Here is a 27,484-nt window from a genome sequence, read left to right on the forward strand (position 1 = left end):
GAGCCACTGTGCCACCCTCTTAGGATATAGGAGTCACTGACAAGACTGGTATTTCATGGCCCATGTCTCGTTGCTTTGAGGTTGTGGGCATTCTTGGACAACTGTGATCTGCACAGTAAGGGCACTCTGCCAATGCTGGAAAAGGTGCAGAGTGCTGGAGTAACTCAGCAGGTCAGACAGCATCTCTGGAGAACATGGCTAAGTGACATTGTTTGGTTTGGGACACTTCTGCAGAATCTTTCAATGCTGTTGGATGGAGACTTCCTGGTTCAGACCCAGTGGCCACCAGCAGAATGGCTCTATGTCCAGTTTAGGATAGAGAACAAGAAAGAGATTGGTGATGGTGTTTTTCCCAGCGGCCTACTGTTTAGTTTAATTTACTTTAGTGATACAGCGCGGAAACAGGCCCTTCAGCCCACTGAGTCCGCACCGACCAGTGATCCCCACATACTAGCACTACCCCACACACGCCAGTGACAGTGTGACTGAGGTGAAACTGAGGTGAGAAGGAACCTTTTCACCCAGAGAGTTGTGAATTTGTGGAATTCTCTGCCACAGAAGGCAGTGGAGGCCAATTCACTGGATGGATTTAAGAGAGAGTTCGATAGAGCTCTAGGGGCTAGTGGAATCAAGGGATATGGGAAGAAGGCAGGAACGGGGTACTGATTGTGGATGATCAGCCATGATCACAATGATTGGCGGTGCTGGCTCAAAGGGCCGAATGGTCTCCTCCTGCACCTATTTTCTATGTTTCTAATTTACAATTATACCAAGCCTATTAACCTGCAAACTTGCACGTCTTTGGAGAGTGGGAGGAAACCGGAGATCCCGAAGAAAACCCACGCAGGTCACGGGGAGAACGTACAAACTCCGTATACGTAGTCAGGATGGAACCCAGGTCTCTGGCGCTGTAAGGCAGCAACTCTACCGCCACGCCACCGTGCCACCCTAAATGCTTTAGTTGACGGAGGTCACGCATTCTGCTCTTGACAGCCGTGCTTGTTTCAAAGCCTTCTCTGTTCCTGCGGATTTTCCACACGTTATTTTTGGCCTCATCAATGTAGCTTCAGGTGACCCTGACACATTGTTGGAGCAGACACTGGGCCACAGTGGAGAGGGTGCAGGGATGACCCAGGACTTCAGCAATGGTTCATGGAATGGTCCAGTAAGAATGGGAGAGCCTCAACAGGAAGACTAGTGCTAACGTTATTAAACCGCTCTGCTGTCCTGACATCTCAAATGATGTCAAGATTAAAGTGGTTCCCAGCTAACAACTGGATTGCTCCAGTGAACAATGCCATCATATTGAATGAGGTTTGGCCATTACGTCAACAACTTAAACAACATTGGAATCACTGCAAGTTCAACGCATTACTTCAGTTGTTGAAATCTGGGGGGGGTTTTCAGAACGTTATATATTTTTAAATCTTGTAGTTTATTTTGAACCATTTTTACTTTTGGGCAGCAGTATTAACTGCTTGACGTGAGTCGCAGAGGTAGGGTTGCCAACTTTCTCACTCCCAAATAAGGGACAGAAGGTGACGTCACTGCCCCGCGCCCCACGTGACCTCGCCCAGCCAGCGGCCACGTGCTCCCGCTCCACCAATGGCGGCCGCCCGGGCCGGGAGGCGGGTTGCGACGCAACCTCCGTTAGGTGGCGCCTGGGCCTACACTGTCCGGGACTACAGTGGCCCCCGGGCTACAGTGTCTGGGCCTACAGTGTCCGCACCTACAGTGTCCGGGCCTAAGTGTCCGGGCCTAAGTGTCCGGGCCTAAGTGTCCGGGCCTACAGTGTCCGGGCCTACAGTGTCTGGGCCTACAGTGTACGGGCCTACAGTGTCCGGGCCTACAGTGTACGGGCCTACAGTGTCCGCACCTACAGTGTCCGGGCCTACAGTGTCCGGGCCTACAGTGTATGGGCCTACAGTGTATGGGCCTACAGTGTCCGGGCCTACAGTGTCTGGGCCTACAGTGTCCGCACCTACAGTGTACGGGCCTACAGTGTCCGGGCCTACAGTGTACGGGCCTACAGTGTCCAGGCCTGCAGTGTCTGGGCCTACAGTATCCGAACCTACAGTGTCCGGGCCTACCGCGCCGTCTGGGCCTAGTAGGGACAAGGGCGGTCCCGTACGGCACAAACCAATGTAGCCCAAAATACGGGATGTCCCGGCTAATACGGGACAGTTGGCAACCCAGCTAAGGTACAATGTGAAACACCCTCTGCACTCTCATCAGCGGCTCATGGATAGATATAGCATGGTTCTAAACAGATTACTCTCCTCAGAAAACCTCAAAATGTATTCAATTGAGAGGGAGAAGAGAGGTGAATCTATGAAATGTCTGCACAATCCAGGACAGCCCACTCTGGTGCATATCCAACAACCGTTCACTTGGTGTGGGGGAAGGAACTACAGATGCTGGTTTACACCGAGGATAGACACAAAATGCTGGAGTAACTCAGCGGAACAGGCAGCATCTCTGGAATAGATGGGTGACGCTTTAGGTCGAGGTCCTTCTTCAGACCCAACCTGGCCCTTCTTCAATGTTGACTCAAAACGTCGCCCATTCCTTCTCTCCAGAGATGCTGCCTGTCCCACTGAGTTACTCCAGCATTTGTGTCTACCTTAGCTGTACCCTTGGTCTATCCACAGGTAGCCTGTAGTTTTTATATCCACCACAGACACAGTAATTGGTGCACTGTAATATGTAATACAGCCCAGGCCAGGATCACAGTTCCCAAACACCATCCTTAACCTTTATAAATCCCTCGGCAGACCTCACGATGGCTCAGCGGTAGAGTTGCTGCCTTACAGCGAATGCAGCGCCGGAGACCCGGGTTCGATCCCGACTACGGGCGCTGTCTGTACGGAGTTTGTACGTTCTCCCCGTGACCTGCGTGGGTTTTCTCCGGGATCTTCGGTTTCCTCCCACACTCCAAAGACGTACAGGTTTGTAGGTCAATTGTCTTGGTAAATGTAACAATTGTCCCTCGTGGGTATAGGATGGTGTTAATGTGCGGGGATCGCTGGTCGGCGCGGACCCAGTGGGCCGAAAGGGCCTGTTTCCGCACTGTATCTCTAAACTAAACTAAACTAAACTAAACCTCACCTAGTGCATTGCGGTCAATTTTTGAACACGGCATTCTTGGGAGAATTTTGCAGTCTTAGAGAGGATCTTGAGGAGATTTGCTCCATTGGTAACAGTGATACTGGTCTTGAGTTACCTGGACAGGTTGCAGTTGGTCTCCATAGATGAAGATTAAGGGGGGGGGGGATTCTAACATAGGCACGTAAAGTTCAAGGGAACTACAAATGATTGGGCATCGGTATTTTTTATCTCAGTAGGTTGCTGTGATCTGGAATGCACTGCACCACCAGGTGGTGGAAGTATATTCAGTAATAATTTCCAAATAGAAATTTGGTGTGAACTTGAATGGTAAATATTAACGGGACTGGTTGAGGGAAGGCTGGTTGCAAAGCTTTGTGCGGCACGGTGGCGCAGCGGTAGAGTTGCTGCCTTACAGCGAATGCAGCGCCGGAGACCCGGGTTCGATCCCGACTAAGGGTGCTGTCTGTACAGAGTTTGTACGTTCTCCCCGTGACCCGCGTGGGTTTTCTCTGAGATCTTCGGTTTCCTCCCACACTCCAAAGACGTGCAGGTTTGTAGGTTAATTGGCTTGGTAAATGTAAAAATTGTCCCTAGTGGGTATAGGATAGTGTTAGTGTGCGGGGATCGCTGGTCGGCGCGGACCCGGTGGGCCGAAAGGGCCTGTTTCCGCGCTGTATCTCTAAAACTAAAACAAACCTAAAACTCTCTGAATAACCCATCATGTCTAGAATGGCCCAAATGGCACTCTTATGATTTTCAGGCTCCATATGTTGTCAAGCTGGAAGATTTACGAGGATGTTGCCGGGACTAGAGGCTCTGAGCTATAGGCAGACTTTCAGTAGGCAGGGACTCTATTCCATGGAGTGCAGGAGGATGAGGGGTGATCTTAAAGAGGTGTACAAGATCATGAGAGGAATAGATCGGGTAGATGCACAGAGTAGGTGAATCGAGGACCAGAAGACATAGGTTTAAGGTGAACGGGAAAAGATTTAATAAGAATTTGAGGGGGAGCTTTTTCACACAAAGGGTGATGGGTGTATGGAACGAGCTGCCAGAGGAGGTAGTTGAGGCTGGGACTATCCCAACATTTAAGAAACAGTTAGACAGGTACATGGATAGGACAAGTTTGGAGGGATATGGACCAAATGCTGGCAAGTGGGACTAGTGTAGCTGGGACATGTTGGCAGGTGTGGGCAAGTTGGGCCAAAGGCCTTAAATATATACACTGACTTGGCCTCCACAGATTCACCACCCTAAAGAATGACGAAATTAATTCTTCCTCAACTTCTTTCTCAAGGTGCATCCTTTTATTCTGAGGCTGTGGCCTCTGGTCCTCGACTGTCCCACCAGTGGAAATATCCTTTCCACATCCACTCTATCCAGGCCTTGTAATATTCAGAAAATTTTAATGAGGCGATGTGTCAACCTTCTAACTATCCAGAAAACCGCTGCAAGATTCACATGAGCAAGATTCACTCATGTTAGAGTTTGTGGAGGCAGTAATGGGGCGCCTTGTGTTTGGTGCGGACTGACTGGGACTTGGGTTACACAGAGCCATTGCACAAGTGTTGATGTGATTGTCTCCACTGGTGCCTTTTCTAATGGAACCTCTTTTCTTTGCTTCTGTAGATATGAGGAGGACAAACCGTTTCTCAAGTAAGATCTAGTGTTGCAATGTTTCAACAGCTAGAGCATTCGGTGCTCACCCGTCTCAAATCCTGTCATGACCCACACTTCAACCCCCCTCTGCTCCATGTAGTACTGATGAAACATAGAAAACAGGTGCAGGAGTAGGCCATTCGGCCCTTCAAGCCAGAACCGCCATTCAATATGATCATGGCTGAGCATCCATAATCAGTACCCCGTTCCTGCTTTCTCCCCATCTCCCTTGATTCTGTTAACCCTAAGAGCTAAATCTAACTCTCTCTTGAATTCATCCAGTGAATTGGCCTCCACTGCCTTCTGTGACAGAGAATCCCACAGATCCACAACTCTCTGGGTGAAAAAGTTCCTTGTCACCTCAGTTTCACCTCAGTCAAAAAGTGTTTCCTCATCTCCGTCCTAAATGGCCGACCCCTTATTCTCACACTGTGACCCCTGCTTCTGGACTCCCCCAACATCGAGAACATTTTTCCTGCATCTAGCCTGTCCAATACCTTAAGAATTTTATATGTTTCTATAAGATCCCCTCTCATCCTTCTAAATGCCAGTGAATATAACCCCCTGAACCTGTGGGCTTAGTGGTGGGTTTGGTGTGCAAGTTACAATGGCTGAAAGGTTGCATCCAGCTCTGACCCTGACACTTAGGAAGGATGACAAGGTCTTGGAGAGAGGACAGAAGAAATGGTATCAGAAATAAAAGATTTCTGTTGTTTTGTTTAGTTTAGAGATACTGTGCGGAAATTCGGCTAGGGTTGCCAACTGTCCCGTATTACCCGGGACATCCCATTTATTGGGCCACATTGGTTTGTCCCGTATGGGACCGCCCTTGTCCCGTATTAGGCCCGGGGGCGCTGTAGGCCCGGACGCTGTAGGCCCGGATACTGTAGGCCTGGGGGCCGCTGTAGGCCCGGGAACCACTGTAGGCCCGGACACTGTAGGCCTGGAGGCCCGGGTGTCGCCTAACGGAGATTGCGTAGTAACCCGCCTCCCGGCCCGGGCGGCCGCCATTAGTGGAGCGGGAGCACATGGCCGCTGGCTGGGTGAGGTCACGTGGGCCGCGGGGCGGTGACGTCACCTTTTGTCCCTTATTTGGGAGTGAGGAAGTTGGCAACCATACTTTCGGCCCACCGAGTCTGCACCGACCAGCGATCCCCGCACGCTAACGCTATCCTACACACACTAGGGACAATTTACAATTATACCAATCCAATTAACCTACAGACTTGTATGTCTTTGGAGAGGCTGCAGTTATTGAGGGGGAAATGCACAGCGGAGGAGAAAGGCAAAAGATGAGGAGAAAGGCAAAATTTAATAGAGCTCCTCAGAATCATGAAGTTTCTGTCAAGCAAATGGGACAGGTTTTACAGGGGTATCAGTGTCCAGAGTAATGATGCTCAAGGTAATTGCAGGGAGAGAGGGCAGCACAGTGGCACAACGGCCAGAGACCCAGGTTCGATCCTGACTACAGGTACTGTCTGAACGGACTTTGTACGTTCTCCCCGTGACCTGCGTGGGTTTTCTCCGGGTGCTCCGGTTTCCTCCAACACTCCAAAGATATACAGGGTTGTAGTAAGTTGTAAAATTGTCCCTCGTGTGTGCAGGTTAGTGTGCAGGGTGATCGCTGGTCAGCACGGACTCTGTGGGCCGAAGGGCCTGTTTCTAAGCTGCATTTCTAAAGTGTGGTGACCGGGAATGCATTCTCAGAGAGGGCAGTTAAAGTAGATTCAGATGTGACCTTTAAAAAGGAATTGCATAACATGCTGAAAAGAAAAAAGATGCAAGGTTGGGTCCATTAACTCCACAAAAAGTCTAAATCGACACAAAGGGCCTCCTTTGTGTTGTGATTCTATGGTCCTTGGTCATCGAATTCCCTCTCCAAATACTGCTATCCACAGATACAGTAAAAGATAAAAGAAAGGAGGATACAAATAGCCTTTCATGATGAAAACGTGAAGGTGTCAAACTAGGGCTTGTCTCTCCTGCTTCAGTCCAGTTACCCAGCTGGCTATTCTATCATTTGGCCAGACTGAGACTTCGGAATAGAGAGAGAGAGAGAGCAGAGGGCAGCACGGTGGCGCAGCGGTAGAATTGCTGCCTTACATCGCCAGAGATCCGGGTTCGATCCCGACCACGGGCGTTGTCTGTACGGAGTTTGTACGTTCTCCCCGTGACCTGCGTGGGTTTTCCCCGAGATCTTCGGTTCCCTCCCACACTCCAAAGACCTACAGGTTTGTAGGTTAATTGGCTTGGCGTATATGCAAACTTGTCCCTAGTGCGTGTAAGATGGTGTTAATGTGTGGGGATCGCTGGTCGGCACGGACTCGGTGGGTCGAAGGACCTGTTTCCGCACTGTATCTCTAAACTAAACCAAACTAAACCTTGAGTTTCAATCCTCCCAAAATCTGTTCACTCTCTCAGGATGGAAATGGTGCTCAAAGGGCCAATTTAGATTCTGAAATGAGTTTCTGTTCCAAGGGTAAACAGAGAGGAACAAAATAGATTGATATTGGATTCTTCCTCATGCATAATGCGATATTTACGCTGCCTGATATCTGCTGAAGGATCAGTGCGAATCAGAAACATTGTGCATGCAATGGCCATCTGGGCGGGGACTGGATCTGTGTTCAGAGCATTGTTCCCGTTTTTCACAGCACCCTCCCTCAGCGCGATTGCAAATCCAACATTTTGTTTCTTGCCCCTTCACAAGCAATGGGACCCTTGGCCAAATTGCAGTGACGTTCTCATGCCAAGCATCCCTGCAGAAGGTGAGAACAAACCTAGAGTAAGGGAATCGAGGACCAGACGACACAGGTCTAAGGTGAAGGGGAAAAGATTTACGAGGATGTTGCCAGGACTAGAGGTTCTGAGCTATAGGCTATAGTGGATTTCCTTGGAGCACAGGAGGATGAGGGGTGATCTTATAGAGGTGTATAAAATCATAGAAACATAGACAATAGGTGCAGGAGTAGGCCATTCGGCCCTTCGAGCCTGCACTGCCATTCAATATGATCATGGCTGATCATCCAGCTCAGTATCCTGTACCTGCCTTCTCTCCATACCCCCTGATCCCTTTAGCCACAAGGGCCACATCTAACTCCCTCTTAAATATAGCCAATGAACTGGCCTCAACTATCTTCTGTGGCAGAGAATTTCACAGACTCACCACTCTCTGTGTGAAGAAATGTTTTCTCATCTCGGTCCTAAAAGACTTCCTCCTTATCCTTAAGCTGTGACCCCCGGTTCTGGACTTCCCCAAACATCGGGAACAATCTTCCCGCATCTAGCCTCTCCAACCCCTTAAGAATTTTATATGTAAGGAGAGGAATAGATCTGGTAGATGCACAGAGTCCCTTGCTCAGAGTAGGTGAATCGAGGACCAAAGGACATAGGTTTAAGGTGAAGGGGAAAAGATTTCATAGGAATCTGAGGGGTAATTTTTCCACACAGAGGGTGGTGGGTGTATGGAACGAGCTGCCAGAGGAGGTAGTTGAGGCTGGGACTATCCCAACATTTAAGAAACAGTTAGACAGGTACATGGATAGGACAAGTTTGGAGGGATATGGACCAAGTGCAGGCAGGTGGGACTAGTGTAGCTGGGACATGTTGGCCGGTGTGGGCGAGTTGGGCTGAAGGGCCTGTTTCCACACTGTATCAGTCTACGACTCTATGGAGAAGGTGAGGACAAGCCAACCTCTTGAACTGCTGCCAACTGTGTGGGGAAGGTGTTGCAGGAATTTAAGTCAGGGGCAGGGGCTGTACAAGCCAGGATCGAGCGTGACTAACATCGTGTTAAAGTTATGTCTGTCCATGCTCTGTGCAATTAGAATTAATCTGTGTCTCTTCTGTGCGGTTAATATATGCACAGGCACTTCTCCTGTTCGCTGCATCTGATAAAGGTGGGCCTGAGGTGTCAATGATGGAGCAGCAACTCAGCATTTATCTATCTTCTCAGGTGTACCCAGCTGCTACACAAATACCATCCATCTAAGATAGACACAAAAAGCTGGAGTATCTCAGTGGGTCAGGCAGCGTCTCTGGAGAAAACAAATAGGTGCCGTTTCGGGTCGAGACCCTTCTTCAGACTCATCCATCTAACCTAGGCTACGACTCTTTGTTGTGTCGAGAGAATGAAGCCTCACACTGTGGCAACTGCTTGGTCCACAGAACCATACCCAGGCATTTCTCCTGGCAGAAACTTGAGAATTCAATGTCTGTGCAGTTAGGTTGTTGACCAAGGGCGGCACAGTGGCTCAGCGGTAGAGTTGTTGCCTTACAGCGCCAGAGACCCGGGTTCGATCCCGACTATGGGTGCTGTCTGTACAGAGTTTGTACGTTCTCCCCGTGACCTGCGTGGGTTTTCTCCGAGATCTCCGGTTACCTCCCACACTCCAAAGACGTACAGGTTTGTAGGTTAATTGGCTCGGTGTAAATGGAAATTGTCCCTAGTGTGTGCAAGATAGTATTAGTGTGCGGGGATCGCTGGTCGGTACTGAATTCTGTGGGCCGAAGGGCCTGTTTCTGCGCTGTATCTCTAAACTAAACTACACAGAGGGAACACGATGCGCTGTTCTCCTAGCTTGTGTTTGCCCTCACCCTAGCAGTGCAGAAGGCTGAGTGGGGAGCGTGTGGGAGTTGGAAGAGGATTTGAAAGGGCAGCTGGCCCAGGAGACGGTGGCCCACGTCTTCGCAGAGTGTGGATTTGCAAAGAGAGTCTGGAGAGCTTTGCAGGGGTCCCCGTCATGATTTATTCCGAGCAGCTCCGTCACAGAGGACTCTGTGATCTACGGACTGTTCCCAGGGACAGCAGCAATCGGAGACTGACATCGAGTGCTGCTAGAAGGTCATCGACTCGGTGAAAGACGCTCTTTGGTCTGCCCGAGCTTTGTTGACCTCCCGGTCCGTCGGGGAATGTTGCTGACTGGGCCCGCTGCAGACTGCAGGAGTACGTGCTGAGGGACGCACTGAAGCTTGGTGCAGCCAACGCCAAGGCCCTGTGGGGGAGGACCACAGTCTAGGGTCCTTCCGCTGCTGGACATGGGGGGCAGGGTGTGGTGGAGACGCCCCTCAAACGAGGGAAGGGATTCCACACCAGTGGGCCACGTGAGTGGCAAGGGTGGGGGGTAATTTTGTGTAATTGGTGTATTGAATATCAGTATTGAATGTATGCATAGCCTCCGAGAATGTCAGATGGAGTTTTGAAAGGAACACATGGGGAGCAGTTTAATATATATTGTCTCACCTGGAAAGACTGTTTGGGTCCTTGGATGGAGTTGAGGGGGGAGGTAAAGGGACAGGTGTTGCATCTCGTGCGGTTGCAGGGGAAAGTGCCCGGGGATGGGGTGGTTTGGGTAGGAAGGGACGAGTGGACCAGGGAGTTACAGAGGGAACGGTCTCTGTGGAACGCTGAGAGGGGAGGGGATGGGAAGATATGGCCAGTGGTGGGGTCCCGTTGTAGGTGACGGAAATGTTGGCGGATGATATGTTGGATCCGCTGGCTGGTGGGGTGGAAGGTGAGAACGAGGGGGATTCTGGAACATGTTTTGTGTTTATTTATTTCTTGAATGAAGTATTTTTTGATAATAATTTTTTTTAAAGCTCCGTCCTTGGCTGATCAGTCTGTGCTCGGTCTTGCCATTGTAGAGATGACAACACCAGGAGAACCTAATGCAATAGGCCAGGTTCGATGAGGACGATGAGACCATTCCCTGCCTCACACAGATGGACTCTTTCTGTCCTTGAAGGGTGGCGAGAGATGGCGGCAGATTGGCGCAGCGGTAGAGTTGCTGTCTTACAGTGCCAGGGCTCCATCCTGACTGCAGGTGCTGTCTGTATTGAGTTTGTACGTTCTCCCTGTGACAGCGTAGGTTTTCTCCGGGTGCTCCGGTTTCCTCCCCACACCTTGTACGCTGATCGGCTTGTAAATTGTCCGTGTTGCGGAGGTTAGTGTCGATGGACGCTGGTGATCGCTGGTCGGCGTGGACTCGGTGGGGTGATGGGTTTGTTTCCGCGCTGTAGCTCTGAAGTCTCAAGGAGGTGTCGGGACTCCCTCACACTGTTGCAGTGGGACGTGCTCGAGGGCGGGGGGACGGACGAACGGACCAGGGAGTCGTGGACAGAGTGGTCACCTGTGAGAGGAGGAAGAATGAGGAGGGAAGATGGGAACTGTTGGTGGGATTACTTGGCAGCTGACAGAGTGACAAAGGATGACGGGCTGACAAGGCCTCACTGTAGGAAGAGTGTGTTGTTTAGTTTACACTAAGAGTGTGGTGAATCTGTGGAATTCTCTGCCACAGAAGGTAGTTGAGGCCAGTTCATTGGCTACATTTAAGAGGGAGTTAGATGTGGCCCTTGTTGCTAAAGGGATCAGGGGGTATGGAGAGAAGGCAGGTACGGGATACTGAGTTGGATGATCAGCCATGATCATATTGAATGGCGGTGCAGGCTCGAAGGGCCGAATGGCCTACTCCTGCACCTATTTTCTATGTTTCTATGTTTAGTTTAGTTTAGCGATACAGCGCGGAAACAGGCCCATCGGCCCACCGAGTCCGCGCCGCCCAGCGATCCCCGCACACGAACACTATCCTACACACACTGAGGACAATTTTCACATTTGCCCAGCCAATTTACCTACAAACCTGTACGTCTTTGGAGTGTGGGAGGAAACCGAAGATCTCGGAGAAAACCCACGCATGTCACGGGGAGAACGTACAAACTCCGTACAGACAGCACCCATAGTTGGGATTGAACCCGGGTCTCCGGCGCTGAATTTGCTGTAAGGCAGCAACTCTACCGCCGGGCCTTTTGAGCAGGGCCTGAATTGTCACTAGCTCTACACATTGACGTTTGTAGCATTTTCTGTCTGAGTACCTCTGTTTGCCCATTCCTACTGCAATTGTTACCAGTGCACACTAGAGTTGTCCTTTTATCTTCTCTTGACCTGTGGCTCCAGCTCCTGCTCCTGGGAAAGGTTGCTGGTAATTCTCTGGCAGGGAACTAACTGCGGCCGTCTCTTGCTGTGTTGCAGGTCCTGGGCTCTGGGTGCCATCGCTCTGCTTTTCCTGCTGGGCCTCACCTGGGCATTTGGCCTGATGTTCATCAACGAAGAGTCCATGGTGATGGCTTACCTCTTCACCACCTTCAACGCCTTCCAGGGAATGTTCATCTTCATTTTTCACTGTGCTCTCCAGAAGAAAGTAAGAAGCTTCCTCACAGCCCTCAAACGTTATTTTCAGGAACTAGCTTCTATGTCGATGGTCACAGGAAGAGAAACAGTGCAGCCACATGAACTGCAGACGCTTGTTTAAATCGAAATGCTGGGGTAACTCAGCGGGTCAGGCAGCATCTCTGGAGACTTAAGGAATGGGTGACGTTTCGGGTCGAGACCCTTCTTCAGACTGATGTCAGGGGAGGGGCGGGACAGAGATAGGATGTAGTCGGAGACAGGAAGACTGGTGGGAGAACTGGGAAGGGGAGGGGTTGGAGAGAGAGAGGGAAAGCAGGGAACATTGACTTCTCTAACTTTTTTGATACCTACAAACCTGTACGTTTTACACTCCAAAAACGTACAGGTTTGTAGGTATCTGAAGTTAGAGAGGTCAATGTTCACACCTCTGGGGTGTAAACTACCCACGCAAAATTGCTCAGCGCAGGTTGGAGGAACAGCACCTCATCTTTCGCTTGGGTAGTTTACACCACAGGACAAAGGGTATTGTGTGTTCGATCCTGGCCTCGGGTGTTACCTGTGTGCAGTTTGCATACTCTGCATACGATGAATTTCCTCCGGGCGCTCCGGTTTCCTCCCACATCCCAAAAACGCACAGGTCGGTCGGTTCATTGGCTGTTGTAAATGATCGCTGGTGTGGGTGGGTAGTGGAAGAATCATAGGGGGAGTTACTGAGCCTCTGAGGAGGAATCCTCCTGCACCTATTGTCTATTGAATGATATGGCCTCCTCCTGCACCTATTGTCTATTGAATGACATGGCCTCCTCCTGCACCTATTGTCTATTGAATGATATGGCCTCCTCCTGCACCTATTGTCTATTGAATGATATGGCCTCCTCCTGCACCTATTGTCTATTGAATGATATGGCCTCCTCCTGCACCTATTGTCTATTGAATGATATGGCCTCCTCCTGCACCTATTGTCTATTGTCTATTGAATGACATGGCCTCCTCCTGCACCTATTGTCTATTGAATGACATGGCCTCCTCCTGCACCTATTGTCTATTGAATGATATGGTGAGGAATGGGATCGGCGGAAATGCTCTGAGTTCTCACAAAGACTCAAAAGGGCCAAATGTCCTCCCTCTATGTCTCAGGTGAGAGGGGAAAGATTTAATAAGGAATCTGAAGGGGCAGCTTGGGAAGGTGGGTACATGGAACGAGCTGCCAGAGGAAGTAGTTGGGACAGAAACCATGGCAACATTTAAAAGACATTTGGGCAGTTACATGGATAGGAAAGGTTTAGGGGGGTATGGGCCAAATATGGGACTTGTGTGGGTGGGGCATCTTGGTCAGCAGGGGCAGGGTGGGCTGAAGGGCTTGTTTCTGTACAGTATGACTCTATAAGGAAATGCAACACAACATCTGAGCGGGAAGTCATTTACCTTCTTGACCTAATTCACCATTTTTGGGGATAGTGGCTGATTTATGGCATAGACCTGCCCTCTCCCATTTCCGTTCATTTTGTTGGTTACTAAAATAAGAATTTCAGATTTAAAACACAACAATTTTCACATAGCACGAAGGAAGATGATGTCAGTGTGCCCATGAGGTGCGCCAATTCTCCCATGGTAGTCTCTTCAAGAGAAGAGAGTGGGAGGTTGTTGGCAAATGGATAATATGAACCCCTTTGACTTAGATGAAGGGATTAAAAGTACCATTAGCAAATTTGCAGATGATACTAAGCTGGGGGGTAGTGTGAATTGTGAGGAAGATGCAATAAGGCTGCAGGGTGACTTGGACAGGTTGTGTGAGTGGGCGGATACATGGCAGATGCAGTTTAATGTAGATAAGTGTGAGGTTATTCACTTTGGAAGTTAGAATAGAAAGGCAGATTATTATCTGAATGGTGTCAAGTTAGGAGGAGGGGGAGTTCAACGAGATCTGGGTGTCCTAGTGCATCAGTCAGTGAAAGGAAGCATGCAGGTACAGCAGGCAGTGAAGAAAGCCAATGGAATGTTGGCCTTCATAACAAGAGGAGTTGAGTATAGGAGCAAAGAGGTCCTTCTACAGTTGTACCGGGCCCTGGTGAGACCGCACCTGGAGTACTGTGTGCAGTTTTGGTCTCCAAATTTGAGGAAGGATATTCTTGCTATGGAGGGCGTGCAGCGTAGGTTCACTAGGTTAATTCCCGGAATGGCGGGACTGTCATATGTTGAAAGGCTGGAGCGATTGGGCTTGTATACACTGGAATTTAGAAGGATGAGGGGGGATCTTATTGAAACATATAAGATAATTAGGGGATTGGACACATTAGAGGCAGGAAACATGTTCCCAATGTTGGGGGAGTCCAGAACAAGGGGCCACAGTTTAAGAATAAGGGGTAGGCCATTTAGAACGGAGATGAGGAAGAACTTTTTCAGTCAGAGAGTGATAAAGGTGTGGAATTCTCTGCCTCAGAAGGCAGTGGAGGCCAGTTCGTTGGATGCTTTCAAGAGAGAGCTGGATAGAGCTCTTAAGGATAGCGGAGTGAGAGGGTATGGGGAGAAGGCAGGAACGGGGTACTGATTGAGAGTGATCAGCCATGATCGCATTGAATGGCGGTGCTGGCTCGAAGGGCTGAATGGCCTACTCCTGCACCTATTGTCTATTGTCTATTGTCATTCTGGAGGTGAGAGGGAGAGAGAACAATGAACCAGCATTAGTAGACACAAGGAAACTGTAGATGGTGGTTTACAATAGAAAACACAAAGTGCTGGAGTAACTCAGCGGGTCTGGGAGCATCTCTGGGAAACATGGATGGGTGGCGTTTCCGATCAGAACCCTTCCTCAGATTCCTCTTCTCCAATCTGAAGAAAGGTCCCAATCTGAAATTATCACTGGTGAACGTGTTGTGATGCATCCCGATCCCTTTACCTCCCCCCTCAACTCCATCAAAGGACCCAAACAGTCTTTCCAGGTGAGACAGAGGTTCACCTGCACCTCCTCCAACCTCATCTATTGCATCCGCTGCTCTAGATGTCAACTTATTTATATCGGTGAAACCAAGCGCAGGCTCGGCGATCGCTTCGCTGAACACCTGCGCTCGGTCCGCATTAACGCAACTGATCTCCCGGTGGCCCAGCACTTTAACTCTCCCTCCCATTCCCAGTCTGACCTCTCTGTCATGAGCCTCCTCCAGTGCCATAGTGAGGCTCGCCGGAAATTGGAGGAGCAGCACCTCATATTTCGCCTGGGCAGTTTGCGGCCCGGTGGTATGAACGTCGACTTCTCCAACTTCAGATAGCTCCTCTGTCCCTCTCTTCCCCTCCTCCTTCCCAGATCTCCCTCTATCTTCCTGTCTCCACCTATATCCTTCCTTTGTCCCGTCCCCCGACATCAGTCTGAGGAAGGGTCTCGACCAGAAACGTCACCCATTCCTTCTCTCCCGAGATGCTGCCTGACCTGCTGAGTTACTCCAGCATTTTGTGAATAAATCGAAAAATACTTTCTACAGTGCATCTGGTGAAGCTGATGAGAGATGTTGGGGACTTGCTGAACTTGCGCAACCTTCTGAGGAAGTACAGGCGTTGGTGTGCTTTCTTGGCCATTGCTTCAAAGCTTGTCCATTTGCCTCTCCAGGTCCACATCAATGCAAACTGGGGTATGCGTACCGACCGCTTTGCTTCATGAAGTCGACCACTATCTCCTTTGTCTCGCCGACATTGAGGGGAAGGTTGACACAAAAGGCTGGAGTAACTCAGCGGGACAGGGGGCATCTCTGGAGAGAAGGAATGGATGGGTGATGTTTCGGGTCGACACCCTTCTTCAAGAGAGAGCTCGATAGAGCTCTTAAGGATAGCGGAGTCAGGGGGTATGGGGAGAAGGCAGGAACGGGGTACTGATTGAGAATGATCAGCCATGATCACATTGAATGACGGTGCTGGCTCGAAGGGCCGAATGGCCTCCTCCTGCACCTATTTACTATTGTCTATTGACACCAGGACACGAGCTTCTCCATCTCCTTCCTGTAGTCTGACTTGATCGTTCTCATGGAACATTGTGACCAGGATTTTGAATGCTGCTTGGTCATTTCCAATTCAAGCAACAGGTTCAAGTGATGTTCTCTGAGGAACACCACTAGAGAGAGAGATAGACAGATTCTTGATCAGTACGGGTGTCAGAGGATATGGGGAGAGGGCAGGATAATGGGGTTAGGAGGGAGAGATAGATCAGCCATGGTTGAATGGCAGAGTAGACTTGATGGGCCGAATGGCCTAATTCTGCTCCTAGAACTAATGAAGAGAGTTTGGGATAAGTGGAGACGATAATGTTAGGAATGTAGGAAAATAACTGCAGATGCTGGTACAAATTGAAGGTATCACAAAATGCTGGAGTAACTCAGCGGGTCAGGCAGCATCTCGGGAGAGAAGGAATGGGTGTATGCCCGAACACTGTAGCCCGGGGGCTGTTGTAGTCCCAGACAGTGTAGGCCCGGGCGCTGCCTAACGGAAGTTGCGTAGCAACCCGCCTCCCGGCCCGGGCGGTACCATTGGTGGAGCGGGAGCACGTGGCCACTGATGATGACAGTGTGCCCATGAGGTGCGCCAATTCTCCCATGGTAGTCTCTTCAAGAGAAGAGGGTGGGAGGAAGGGTGTTGGCAAATGGATAATACGAACCCCTTTAAGAGCATTCTGGAGGTGAGAGAGAGAGAGAGAGAGAGAGAGAGAACAATGAACCAGGATTAGTAGACACAAGGAAACTGTAGATGGTTGTTTACAATAGAAAACACAAAGTGCTGGGCCTGTTTCCGGCTGTATATATATGATATGATATGATATGATATGAACTCAGCGGATCTGGGAGGATCTCTGGGGAACATGGATGGGTGGCGTTTCGGGTCGAGACCCTTTTTCAGACTGAAGAAACGTCACCCATTCCCTCTCTCCTAGATGTTGCCTGACCCGCTGAGTTACTCCAGCATTTTGTGATACCTTCGATAATGAAGGAAGATGACTACTGAGCTTACGATGATGCAGTGGTGTTACCGAGCCGTGCCCCTGTAACCTCTGCCTCCTGGTCTGGTTGTCCGCCCCCCCCCCCCCCCCCCCCCCCCCACACAGGTCCACAAGGAGTACAGCAAATGCTTGCGGCACGCTCACTGCTGCAGCCGCACCGGAGCCGGGGTCTCCCATGGCAACCTGAAGACATCCACCATCCGGAACAGCAGCCGGTACTACACTGGGACCCAGGTACAGAATGCTGCCACAAGCAGGAGGATAGCTGAAAAGGTCATTGTTTGACAGGGTTCTCTCCAGTCCACTTGTGTACTTGTGCGCTTTCTCAGACGATCGGGTCTTTTGCGATAGAGTTGCTGCCTCACAGCGCCAGAGACCCCAGGTTCCATCCCGACTACGGGCGCCGTCTGTACGGAGTTTGTACGTTCTCCCCATGACCTGCATGGGTTTTCTCCGGGTGCTCCGGTTTCCTCCCACACTCCAAAGACGTGCAGATTTGTAGGTTAATTGGCTTGGTGTAATTGTAAACTTGCCCCTCGTGTGTGTAGGGTAGTGTTAGTGTGTGGGGATCGCTGGTCGGTGCGGACTCGGTGGGCTGTTTCTGCACTGTATCTCTAAACTAAAACTAAAAACATTTAATTTGGAGGGAGGGAGGAGGGAGGGAGGGAGTGGGATGGTACATCGCTGGCAAAGCAAGACCAGGTCTACCCTCGCCCCTGCCCTTTCAGCCTAACCCCTTGCAACCTCTCCTCAGTTGGTTGGTGATTATCTTCAGCCAGAACTGTCTCCTAGTGATGTCCGGCCCCACTGCCCTTCCTATGTGTAGATGGTTACCCATCGCCCGACCCTAAATACCATGGGCACTCCTTGGCTTGGCCTGGCTGCTCCAGTCCTGCCCCGGTCCTGATACCTGCCCTACTGCCCCCAGGGGAGAGATGAACCCTATCACTGGGGGTTGCCAACTATCTCACTCCCAAATAAGGGACAAGGTGACGTCACCGCCCCGCGCCCCACGTGACCTCACCCAGCCAGCGGCCACGTGCTCCCGCTCCACCAATGGCGGCCGCCCGGGCCGGGAGGCGGGTTGCTACGCAACCTCCGTTAGGCAGCGCCCGGGCCTCCAGACCTACACTGTCTGGACCTACACTCCGGGCCTACAGCATCCGGGCAGACAGTGTCCGGGCCTACACTGTCTGGGCCTACAGCATCCGGGCCTACACTGTCCGGGACTACACTGTCCGGGACTGCACTGTTGGGCCTACAGCATCCGGGCCTACAGTGTCCGGGACCACAATGGCCCCCGGGCTACAGTGTTCGGGCCTACAGTGTCCGGGCCTACAGTGTCCGGGCCTACAGTGTCCGGGCCCACAGTGTCTGGGCATACACTGTCCGGGCCTACAGTCTCTGGGCCTACAGTGTCCGGGCCTAGGGCCGTCCCGCACGGGACAAACCAATTTAGCCCAATATACGGGATGTCCCGGCTAATATGGGACAGTTGGCAACACTACCCAGGGGAGAGATGAACCCTGTCACTCACAGACCCGTTATATATTGGCATTGGGAGCTTCCCTCTTCTCTGGGAACCACACACCCTCACGCTTTAAACCCACCAGGTCTGGTCAACACTACAAGATACAGCCTTGGGTCTGTAACTGGATATATGGAGCACAGGCTGCATAGGGCAATTTCGGGCCTGTAATTGGTTGTCGGGTGCGGCCTGGGCCGTGACCGGGTGCATGGAGCAATCCTGGGCCTGTAACCGGGTGGATGGTGCAACATTGGGCCTGTTGTTAGATGCAGAGTTCAGCCCTCTTCCTCCTTGTGCGTCCCTCTGTTTCCAGGCTGTTTCTTGAAGGAACTCCCAGTGTGTGATTCCTCTCCCGGGTTAAGGCTTGGAGTTTGAGAGCTGGGGCGATGGGAGGCTCTACATGGTTTTGATGCCTAGGCCAACTAGAAGACAGACACAAAATGCTGGAGTAACTCAGGGGGACAGGCAGCATCTCTGGAGAGAAGGAATGGGTGACGTTTTGGGTCGAGACCCTTCTTCAGATTGAGAGTCAGAGGAGAGGGAGACTAGAGTTAGGCAAGTGTGCGAAGAGCGTGTAAGGTGTGAAACCGACAGATCAAAGCAGATGTTGATCAAGGAAATGGACAATGGTTGGTTGTGGCCTGAGAGGAAGGTGACAATTAGAGTTCTGGAGACGCTCTCTAACCAGCTGGGCTTTCTTGTTAAACCATCGCCCGGAGCCATTGTCTGAGAAACCGTGTGGTATGTCTTGTCCCTGTTTCCCCCCTCTCCAAGCTTCTGCCGTACTACTCCCTCTCCGGCCCTGCTCCCCGCTCTCTGCTTGTTCCACATATCTTGCTGGGGTCTTTATAACCGCGGGCCCATTGCCCCCCGACATGGAACCTGGATAGGACAGGTTTGGAGGGATTTGGGCCGAATGCAGGCAGGTGGGACTAGTGTAGTTGGGACATGTTGGTCGGTGTGGGCAAGTTGGGCCGAAGGGCCTGTTTCCACACTGTATCACTCCATGACTGCATCACTCAATGACTCCAGAATATCCCGCCTCAGAGACGCAAGTGTCCATCCCAAGTTGCATAGTCACTCATAGGTGTTGAGCATAGAACATGGCAGAGTAGAGCACAGTAACAGTTCAGTCCACAATGTCTGAACTGGACACACTGTTCTTATCTGCCTGTACATCATCTATATCACTCCATCCCCTTGCTCTTCCATGTGCTTATCTAAAGGCCTCTTGAACACCACCCTCATATGGGCCTCCACCGCCACTTCTGGCTCCCACTCGGGTCAGCACGGTGGCGCAGTGGTAGAGTTGCTGCCGTACAGCGCCAGAGACCCAGGTTCGATCCTGACTACTGCTGCTGTCTGTACGGAGTTTGTACGTTTCCCTGTGACCTGCGTGGGTTTTCTCCGGGTGCTCCGGATTCCTCCCACACACCAAAGACGTGCAGGTTTGTAGGTTAATTGGCTTCTGTAAATTATAAATTGCCCCTCGTGCGTAGGATAGTGTTAATGTACAAGGGTATCGCTGGGTGGCGTGGACTCGATGGGCCCAAGCATCTGTTTCCGCGCTGCATCTCTAAAACTAAAATTAAACCACTACTCTCTGTGTAAAAAATCTTGCACCCGTACCAATCAAGAATCTATCTATCTCTGTCTTCAAAATATCCACTGACTTGGCCTTCACAGCCTTTTGTGGCAAAGAATTCCACAGATTCACCACCCTCTGACTAAAGAAATTCCTCCTCATCTCAATAGACAATAGGTGCAGGAGGAGGTCATTCAGCCCTTCGAGCCAGCACCGCCATTCAATGTGATCATGGCTGATCATTCTCAATCAGTACCCCGTTCCTGCCTTCTCCCCATACCCCCTGACTCCGCTATCCTTAAGAGCTCTATCCAGCTCTCTCTTGAATGCATTCAGAGAATTGGCCTCTACTGCCTTCTGAGGCAGAGAATTCCACAGATTCACAACTCTCTGACTGAAAAAGTTTTTCCTCATCTCAGTTCTAAATGGCCTACCCCTTATTCTTAAACTGTGGCCCCTTGTTCTGGACTCCCCCAACATTGGGAACATGTTTCCTGCCTCTAACGTGTCCAACCCCTTAATAATCTTATCTCCTTCCTAAATGAACATCCTTTAATTCTGATGCTGTGACCTCTGGTCCTAGACTCTCCCACCAGTGGAAACATCCTCTCCACATCCACTCTATCCAAGCCTTTCACTATTCGGTAAGTTTCAATGAGAGGTTAACCCACTCATTCTTGGGATCATTCTCGTAAACCTCCTCTGGACCCTCTCCGGTGCCAGCACATCCTTCCTCAGATATGGGGCCAAACACAGCTCACAATACTCCACATGTGGTCTGACCAGAGCTTTATAGAGCCTCAGCATTACATCCCTGTTTTTGTATTCTCATCCTTTTGAAATAAATATTAGCATTGAGTTTGCCTTCCTTGCTACCGATTCGACTTGCAGATTAACTTTTTGGGAATCCTGCAACACCACTCCCAAGTCCTGCGATTTCTGGATTCTCACCCCATTTAGAAAATAGTCTACACCTTTATTAGATGAGGTATCACAAGATGCTGGGGTAACTCAGCGGGTCAGGCAGCATCTCTGGAGAGAAGGAATGGGTGACGTTTCACGACAAGACCCTTCTTCAGACTGATGTCAGGGGATGGGGTGGGACAAGGTAGGATGTAGTAGGAGACAGGAAGACAGTGGGAGATATGACACCTCATCCTGGTCTGGGGGGTTTTGCTCCTCTTCCCGCCTGTGTTATTGGTCATCTGAGGAGTTCATGGAAGGTGGAGGGAGGGGGAGGGGGGGTTCTGCGTGAATGTTATCTCTCCACAGTCTGCGTGAAGTGGGTCGTTCACTGGCGGTACCTTTGTCTCTGTGGCTGTGTTCTGCCCTGCCGATACCCTCCCCACTGTTCCACTAACGCACTCTGACCTCCGCTTTGCAGAGTCGGATCCGGAGAATGTGGAACGACACCGTTCGCAAGCAGTCGGAATCTTCCTTCATGGCCGGGGACCTCAACAGCACCCCCACCCTCAATCGAGGTGACCACCCAACGGGAGCTGGGGCCAAAGGGTGGTCGCACAGCTCAGGTCCATGCTCGTCTGGTTTAGATTAGATTAGACTAGATTAGACTAGATTAGACTAGACTAGACTAGATTAGATTAGATTAGATTAGACTAGATTCGATTAGTTTAGACTAGATTCGATTATATTAGATTAGATTAGATTAGGTTAGATTAGATTAGATTAGATTAGATTAGATTAGATTAGATTAGATTAGATTAGATTAGATTAGATTAGATTAGATGACTAGATTAGATTAGATTAGATTAGACTACAATAGATTAAATTAGACTACATTAGATTAGATTAGATTAGATTAGATTAGATTAGATTAGATTAGATTAGATTAGATTAGATTAGATTAGATTAGATTAGAACAGGTTAGACTAGATTAGATTAGACTAGACTAGACTAGATTGGACTAGATTACACTAGACTAGATTAGATTAGACTAGATTAGACTAGAATAGACTAGATTAGATATGTTTAGTTTAGTTTGATTTGGTTTGTTTTGGTTTAACTTGGTTTGGTTTGGTTTAGTTTAAAGATAGACACAAAATGCTGGAGTAACTCAGCGGGTCAATATACCCAGCCTCACTCCCTCCTTTCTTTACAACATGTACAGAGAACATTTACAAGGATAGGGAGAGGTTGAGTAGGCTGGGAATATTCCTTGGAGTGCAGGAGGATGAGGGGTGATTTTACAGAGGCGTACAAAATCGTGAGAGGAACAGATTGGTTGGCGGACAGGAAGCAAAGAGTAGGAATAAACGGGTCCTTTTCGGAATGGCGGGCAGTGACTAGTGGGGTACCACAAGGCTCAGTGCTGGGACCCCAGTTATTTACAGTGTATATTAATGATTTGGACGAGGGAATTGAATGCAACATCTCTAAGTTTGCGGATGACACGAAGCTGGGGGGCAGTGTTAGCTGCGAGGAGGATGCTAGGAGGCTGCAGAGTGACTTGGATAGATTAGGCGAGTGGGCAAATGCATGGCAGATGCAATATAATGTGGATAAATGTGAGGTTATCCACTTTGGCGGCAAGAACAGGAAAGCAGAGTATTACCTGAATGGTGACCGATTGGGAGAAGGGGAGATGCAACGTGACCTGGGTGTCATGGTGCACCAGTCATTGAAAGCAAGCATGCAGGTGCAGCAGGCAGTGAAGAAAGCGAATGGTATGTTGGCATTCATAGCAAGAGGATTTGAGTATAGGAGCAGGGAGGTTCTGCTGCAGTTGTACAGGGCCTTGGTGAGACCGCACCTGGAGTATTGTGTGCAGTTTTGGTCTCCTAACCTGAGGAAAGACGTTCTTGCCTTAGAGGGAGTACAGAGAAGGTTCACCAGATTGATCCCTGGGATGGCGGGACTTACATATGAGGAAAGACTAGATAGACTGGGCTTGTACTCGCTGGAATTTAGAAGACTGAGGGGGGATCTTATAGAAACATATAAAATTCTTAAGGGGTTGGAGAGGCTAGATGCGGGAAGATTGTTCCCGATGTTGGGGGAGTCCAGAACCAGGGGTCACAGCTTAAGGATAAGGGGGAAGTCTTTTAGGACCGAGATGAGAAAACATTTCTTCGCACAGAGAGTGGTGAGTCTGTGGAATTCTCTGCCACAGAAGGTAGTTGAGGCCAGTTCATTGGCTATATTTAAGAGGGAGTTAGATGTGGCCCTTTTTGCTAAAGGAATCAGGGGGTATGGAGAGAAGGCAGGTACAGGCTACTGAGCTGAATGATCAGCCATGATCATATTGAATGGCGATGCAGGCTCGAAGGGCCGAATGGCCTACTCCTGCACCTATTTTCTATGTTTCTATGTACAGTCTCTTGCCCAGAGTAGATGAATCGAGGACCAGAGGACATGGGTTCAAGGTGAAGGGGGAAGATTTAATAGGAATGGGAGGGGTATCTTTTTCACACAAAGGGTGGTGGGTGTATGGAACTAGCTGCCAGAGGAGTTAATTGAGGCTGGGACTATCCCAATGTTTATGGAATAATTAGACAGGTACATGGATAGGACAGGTTTGGAGGAATAGATTAGTCAGAGAGTGGTGAAGGTGTGGAATTCTCTGCCTCAGAAGGCAGTGGAGGCCAGTTCGTTGGATGCTTTCAAGAGAGAGCTGGATAGAGCTCTTAAGGATAGCGGAGTGAGGGGGTATAGGGAGAAGGCAGGAACGGGGTACTGATTGAGAGTGATCAGCCATGATCGCATTGAATGGCGGTGCTGGCTCGAAGGGCTGAATGGCCTACTCCTGCACCTATTGTCTATTGTCTATTGAATAGGGACCAAATGCAGGCAGGTGGGTCTAGTGTAGATGGGACAAGTTGGCTGGCGTGGGCAAATTGGACTGGCTGTATGACTCTATGATTCTATGTCCTCCACATTGCTCTCTCCTCTCTCTCTCTCTCTAACGTGACCTTTCTCGTCTCTTTGCTCCTCTGCAGGGACCATGGGTAATCACCTGCTGACCAACCCCGTTCTGCAGCCACGTTCTGGTGCCAGCCCGTACAACACGCTGCTGGCAGAATCCGTCGGGTACAATGCCCCTTCACCAACCGTCTTCAGCTCACCAGGTTGGGGAACAAAACATTCATCTCTCCCCACAGCTCAACCATCCAGCCACAAAGGGCCAGCATTCAGGGTATAACTGAAGTCACACTGAGGTGTAACATGACGCCAAAATCACACCGGTCATTAGAGTTGGCCATTGACAATGTATTCCTCTGTAAATCTAGTACCTCCGAGTACAGAGAAGGTTCACCAGATTGATCCCTGGGATGGCATGACTTACATATGAGGAAAGACTAGATAGACTGGGCTTGTACTCTCTGGAATTTAGAAGACTGAGGGGGGATCTTATAGAAACATATAAAATTCTTAAGGGGTTGGAGAGGCTAGATGCGGGAAGATTGTTCCCGATGTTGGGGAAGTCCAGAACCAGGGGTCACAGCTTAAGGATAAGGGGGAAGTCTTTTAGGACCGAGATGAGAAAACATTTTTTCACACAGAGAGTGGTGAATCTGTGGAATTCTCTGCCACAGAAGGTAGTTGAGGCCAGTTCATTGGCTATATTTAAGAGGGAGTTAGATGTGGCCCTTGTGGCTAAAGGGATCAGGGGGTATGGAGAGAAGGCAGGTACGGGATACTAAGTTGGATGATCAGCCATGATCATATTGAATGGCGGTGCAGGCTCGAAGGGCCGAATGGCCTACTCCTGCACCTATTTTCTATGTTTCTAAACCATTGAGGTGGGGGGGGGGGACTGCAGGGACCATGGGTCTTGAGATCCCACAGCTACTGGGTTCTGGAATCTCCTCAACTACAAGGATGAATGAATGTACCGATTGCCAAGTTATGTCAAACCCCATGTGTAGGAAGGAACTGCAGATTCTGATTTATACCGAAGATGGACACAAAATGCAGGAGTAACTCAGTGGATCTGGCAGCATCTATGAAGAGAAGGAATGGGTGACGTTTTGGGTTGGAACCTTTCTTCAGACTGAAGATTCAGACTTCAGTCTGAGGAAGGGTTCCGACTCGAAACCTCACCTATACATGTTCTCCAGAGATGTTGCCTGACCCGATCAGTTACTCCAGCACTTTGTGACTGTCTTTGGTATAAATCAGCATCAGTAGTTCCTTTTTATTACTCTGTTTTGAGTCCCTCCTGTGCATAAATTGACTGCCCTTCATCACACTGTAGTGTACATGAAACACTGGGGTTGTGAAATTAGGAACGAACCGGAGGTTTCAATTACAGACGAGAGATCCAAGTAGCCTTATAGACAATAGACAATAGGTGCAGGAGGAGGCCATTCGGCTCTTCGAGCTAGCACCGCCATTCAATGTGATCATGGCTGATCATTCTCAATCAGTACCCCGTTCCTGCCTTCTCCCCATACCCATATAAAGAAATGATCTCTTTAATTTAGTTTAGTTTAGAAATACAGCGCCGAAATAGGCTCTTCAACCCACCAAGTCCACACCGACCAGCGATCCCCGCCCACTAACACTATCCCACGCACACTAGGGACTATTTACACATACACCAAGCCAATCAACCTACAAACCCGCACGTCTTTGGAGTGTGGGAGGAAACCGGAGCACCCGGAGAAAACCCACGCTGGTCACGGGGAGAACGTACAAACTCCACACAGACAGTACCCACAGTCAGGATTGAACCCGGGTCTCCGGCGCTGTAGGGCAGCAACTCTACCGTTGCGCCACCGTGCCCTACACATCTCCTTTAAGCTTTAGAACATAGTAACAATTGTGGGAAGGTGTTTTGTTTGTTGTGTGGGTATAAGATTGCTGAGACTGTACAGCCTTATGGTGTGCACCTGCCCTGAACACAGAACCTTTTCCCCAAGGCGGAAATGTCAAAGACTAGAGGACATACATAGCTTTCAGGTGAAAGGGGTAAAGTTTAAAGGACAAAATGATACAAAGCACCTTTACCACCTCAGACAGCTGAGGAAATTCAGTGTCACTCTGAGGATCCTTCATTGCTTCTACTCTGGGGCTGTAGAGAGCATCCTGTCCAGAAACATCTCAATCTGGTTTGGGAACAGCTCTGCCCAGGACAGGATGGCCCTGCAGAGAGTAGTGCGTTCGGCTGAACTTACTATGGGAACTACACTCGTCCCCCTGCAGGACCTATACATCAGGAGGTGCAGATCCAGAGCCAGCAACATTATGGGGGACCCCTGCCACCCCAGTAACGGATTGTTCCTGCTGCTACGGTCAGGCAAACGCCTCCGCTGTCACGCTGTGAAAACGGAGAGGATGAGACGGAGATTCTTCCCACAGGCCATCAGGACTGTTAACTCTTATATCACCAGGGACTCTTTTTTTTCTGTATTAATTTTAATTTTTATGCTGTAATTGTAACTTTTTGCACAATCTGCAGGCATTGCCACTTTAATTTCACTGCACATCGTGTATGTGTATGTGACAAATAAACTTGACTTGACTTGAAAGTGCTAGAGTAACTCAGCAGGTCAGGCAACATCTCTCAAGAACATGGATAGTTGACGTTTTAGATGGGCAGGGGTGGCCGAGGTGACAGAGTGGTAGAGTTGCTGCCTCACTACGCCAGAGACCCAGATTCAAACCTGACTAAGGGTGCTGTCTGAATGGAGTTTGCACGTTCTCCCTGTGACCGTGTGGGTTTTCTCCGAGTGCTCTGGTTTCCTCCCACATTCCAAAGACGTGCAGGTTTGTTGGTTAATCGGCTTTGGTGAAATTGGAAATTGTCCCTAGTGTGTGTGGGATAGTGCTAAGTATTAGGGCCTGTTTCTACGCTGCACTTCTAAATAGAACGTTCCCCAAATCATCTGTAGAGGAATCTCGACCTGGAAAGCTCTAGGGAAGGGACTCAACCCTAAAACATCATCTCTCTGGAGATTCTGCCTGACCTGCTAAGTTACTCCAGCTTTGAACATTGACTTCTCCAACTTTAGATAGTTCCTCTGTCCCTCTCTTCCCCTCCTCCTTCCCAGATCTCCCTCTATCTTCCTGTCTCCACCTATATCCTTCCTTTGTCCCGCCCCCCTGACATCAGTCTGAGGAAGGGTCTCGACCCGAAACGTCGCCCATTCCTTCTCTCCCGAGATGCTGCCTGACCTGCTGAGTTACTCCAGCATTTTGTGAATAAATACCTTCGATTTGGTACCAGCATCTGCAGTTATCTTCTTATACTACAAGTTACTCCAGCACTTTGTGTCCTTTTCTGTATTAACTAGCAGTTCCTCGTTCCTACGTTCTAAAGGTGAAAGGAGATGTGTGGGGTAATGTTTTATCACCGTGAGCAGTGGGTGACAGTACGTACTGCCAGGGGTGGTGGTGGTGAAGACAGACACCGCATTAAGAGGCTATTAGAAAGGCACAAGGATATGCTGAGAATGGAGGGATATGGATCAGGCGCAG

At 49.8% G+C, this 27,484-nt stretch overlaps 1 protein-coding gene across 14 annotated transcripts in view; it reads left to right on the plus strand.

The window, feature by feature from the left end:
- The window catches only part of LOC144610619 (adhesion G protein-coupled receptor L1-like), a 455,971-nt gene that overhangs the window by 420,397 nt on the left and 8,090 nt on the right, over positions 1-27,484 (plus strand). For 6 of the 14 annotated variants that reach the window (XM_078429454.1, XM_078429460.1, XM_078429456.1 and 3 more), the window contains 5 exons: positions 4,738-4,764; positions 11,795-11,963; positions 17,037-17,204; positions 21,429-21,525; positions 24,001-24,129. In XM_078429454.1, the coding sequence (XP_078285580.1) occupies positions 4,738-4,764; positions 11,795-11,963; positions 17,037-17,204; positions 21,429-21,525; positions 24,001-24,129 (590 nt within the window). The remainder of the gene's footprint in view (positions 1-4,737; positions 4,765-11,794; positions 11,964-17,036; positions 17,205-21,428; positions 21,526-24,000; positions 24,130-27,484) is intronic. The other 8 variants (XM_078429459.1, XM_078429462.1, XM_078429467.1 and 5 more) reach the window with 3 other exon arrangements.

The sequence above is a fragment of the Rhinoraja longicauda genome, chromosome 37, assembly GCF_053455715.1.
Source record: "Rhinoraja longicauda isolate Sanriku21f chromosome 37, sRhiLon1.1, whole genome shotgun sequence".
NCBI classification, from domain to species: Eukaryota; Metazoa; Chordata; class Chondrichthyes; order Rajiformes; family Arhynchobatidae; genus Rhinoraja; species Rhinoraja longicauda.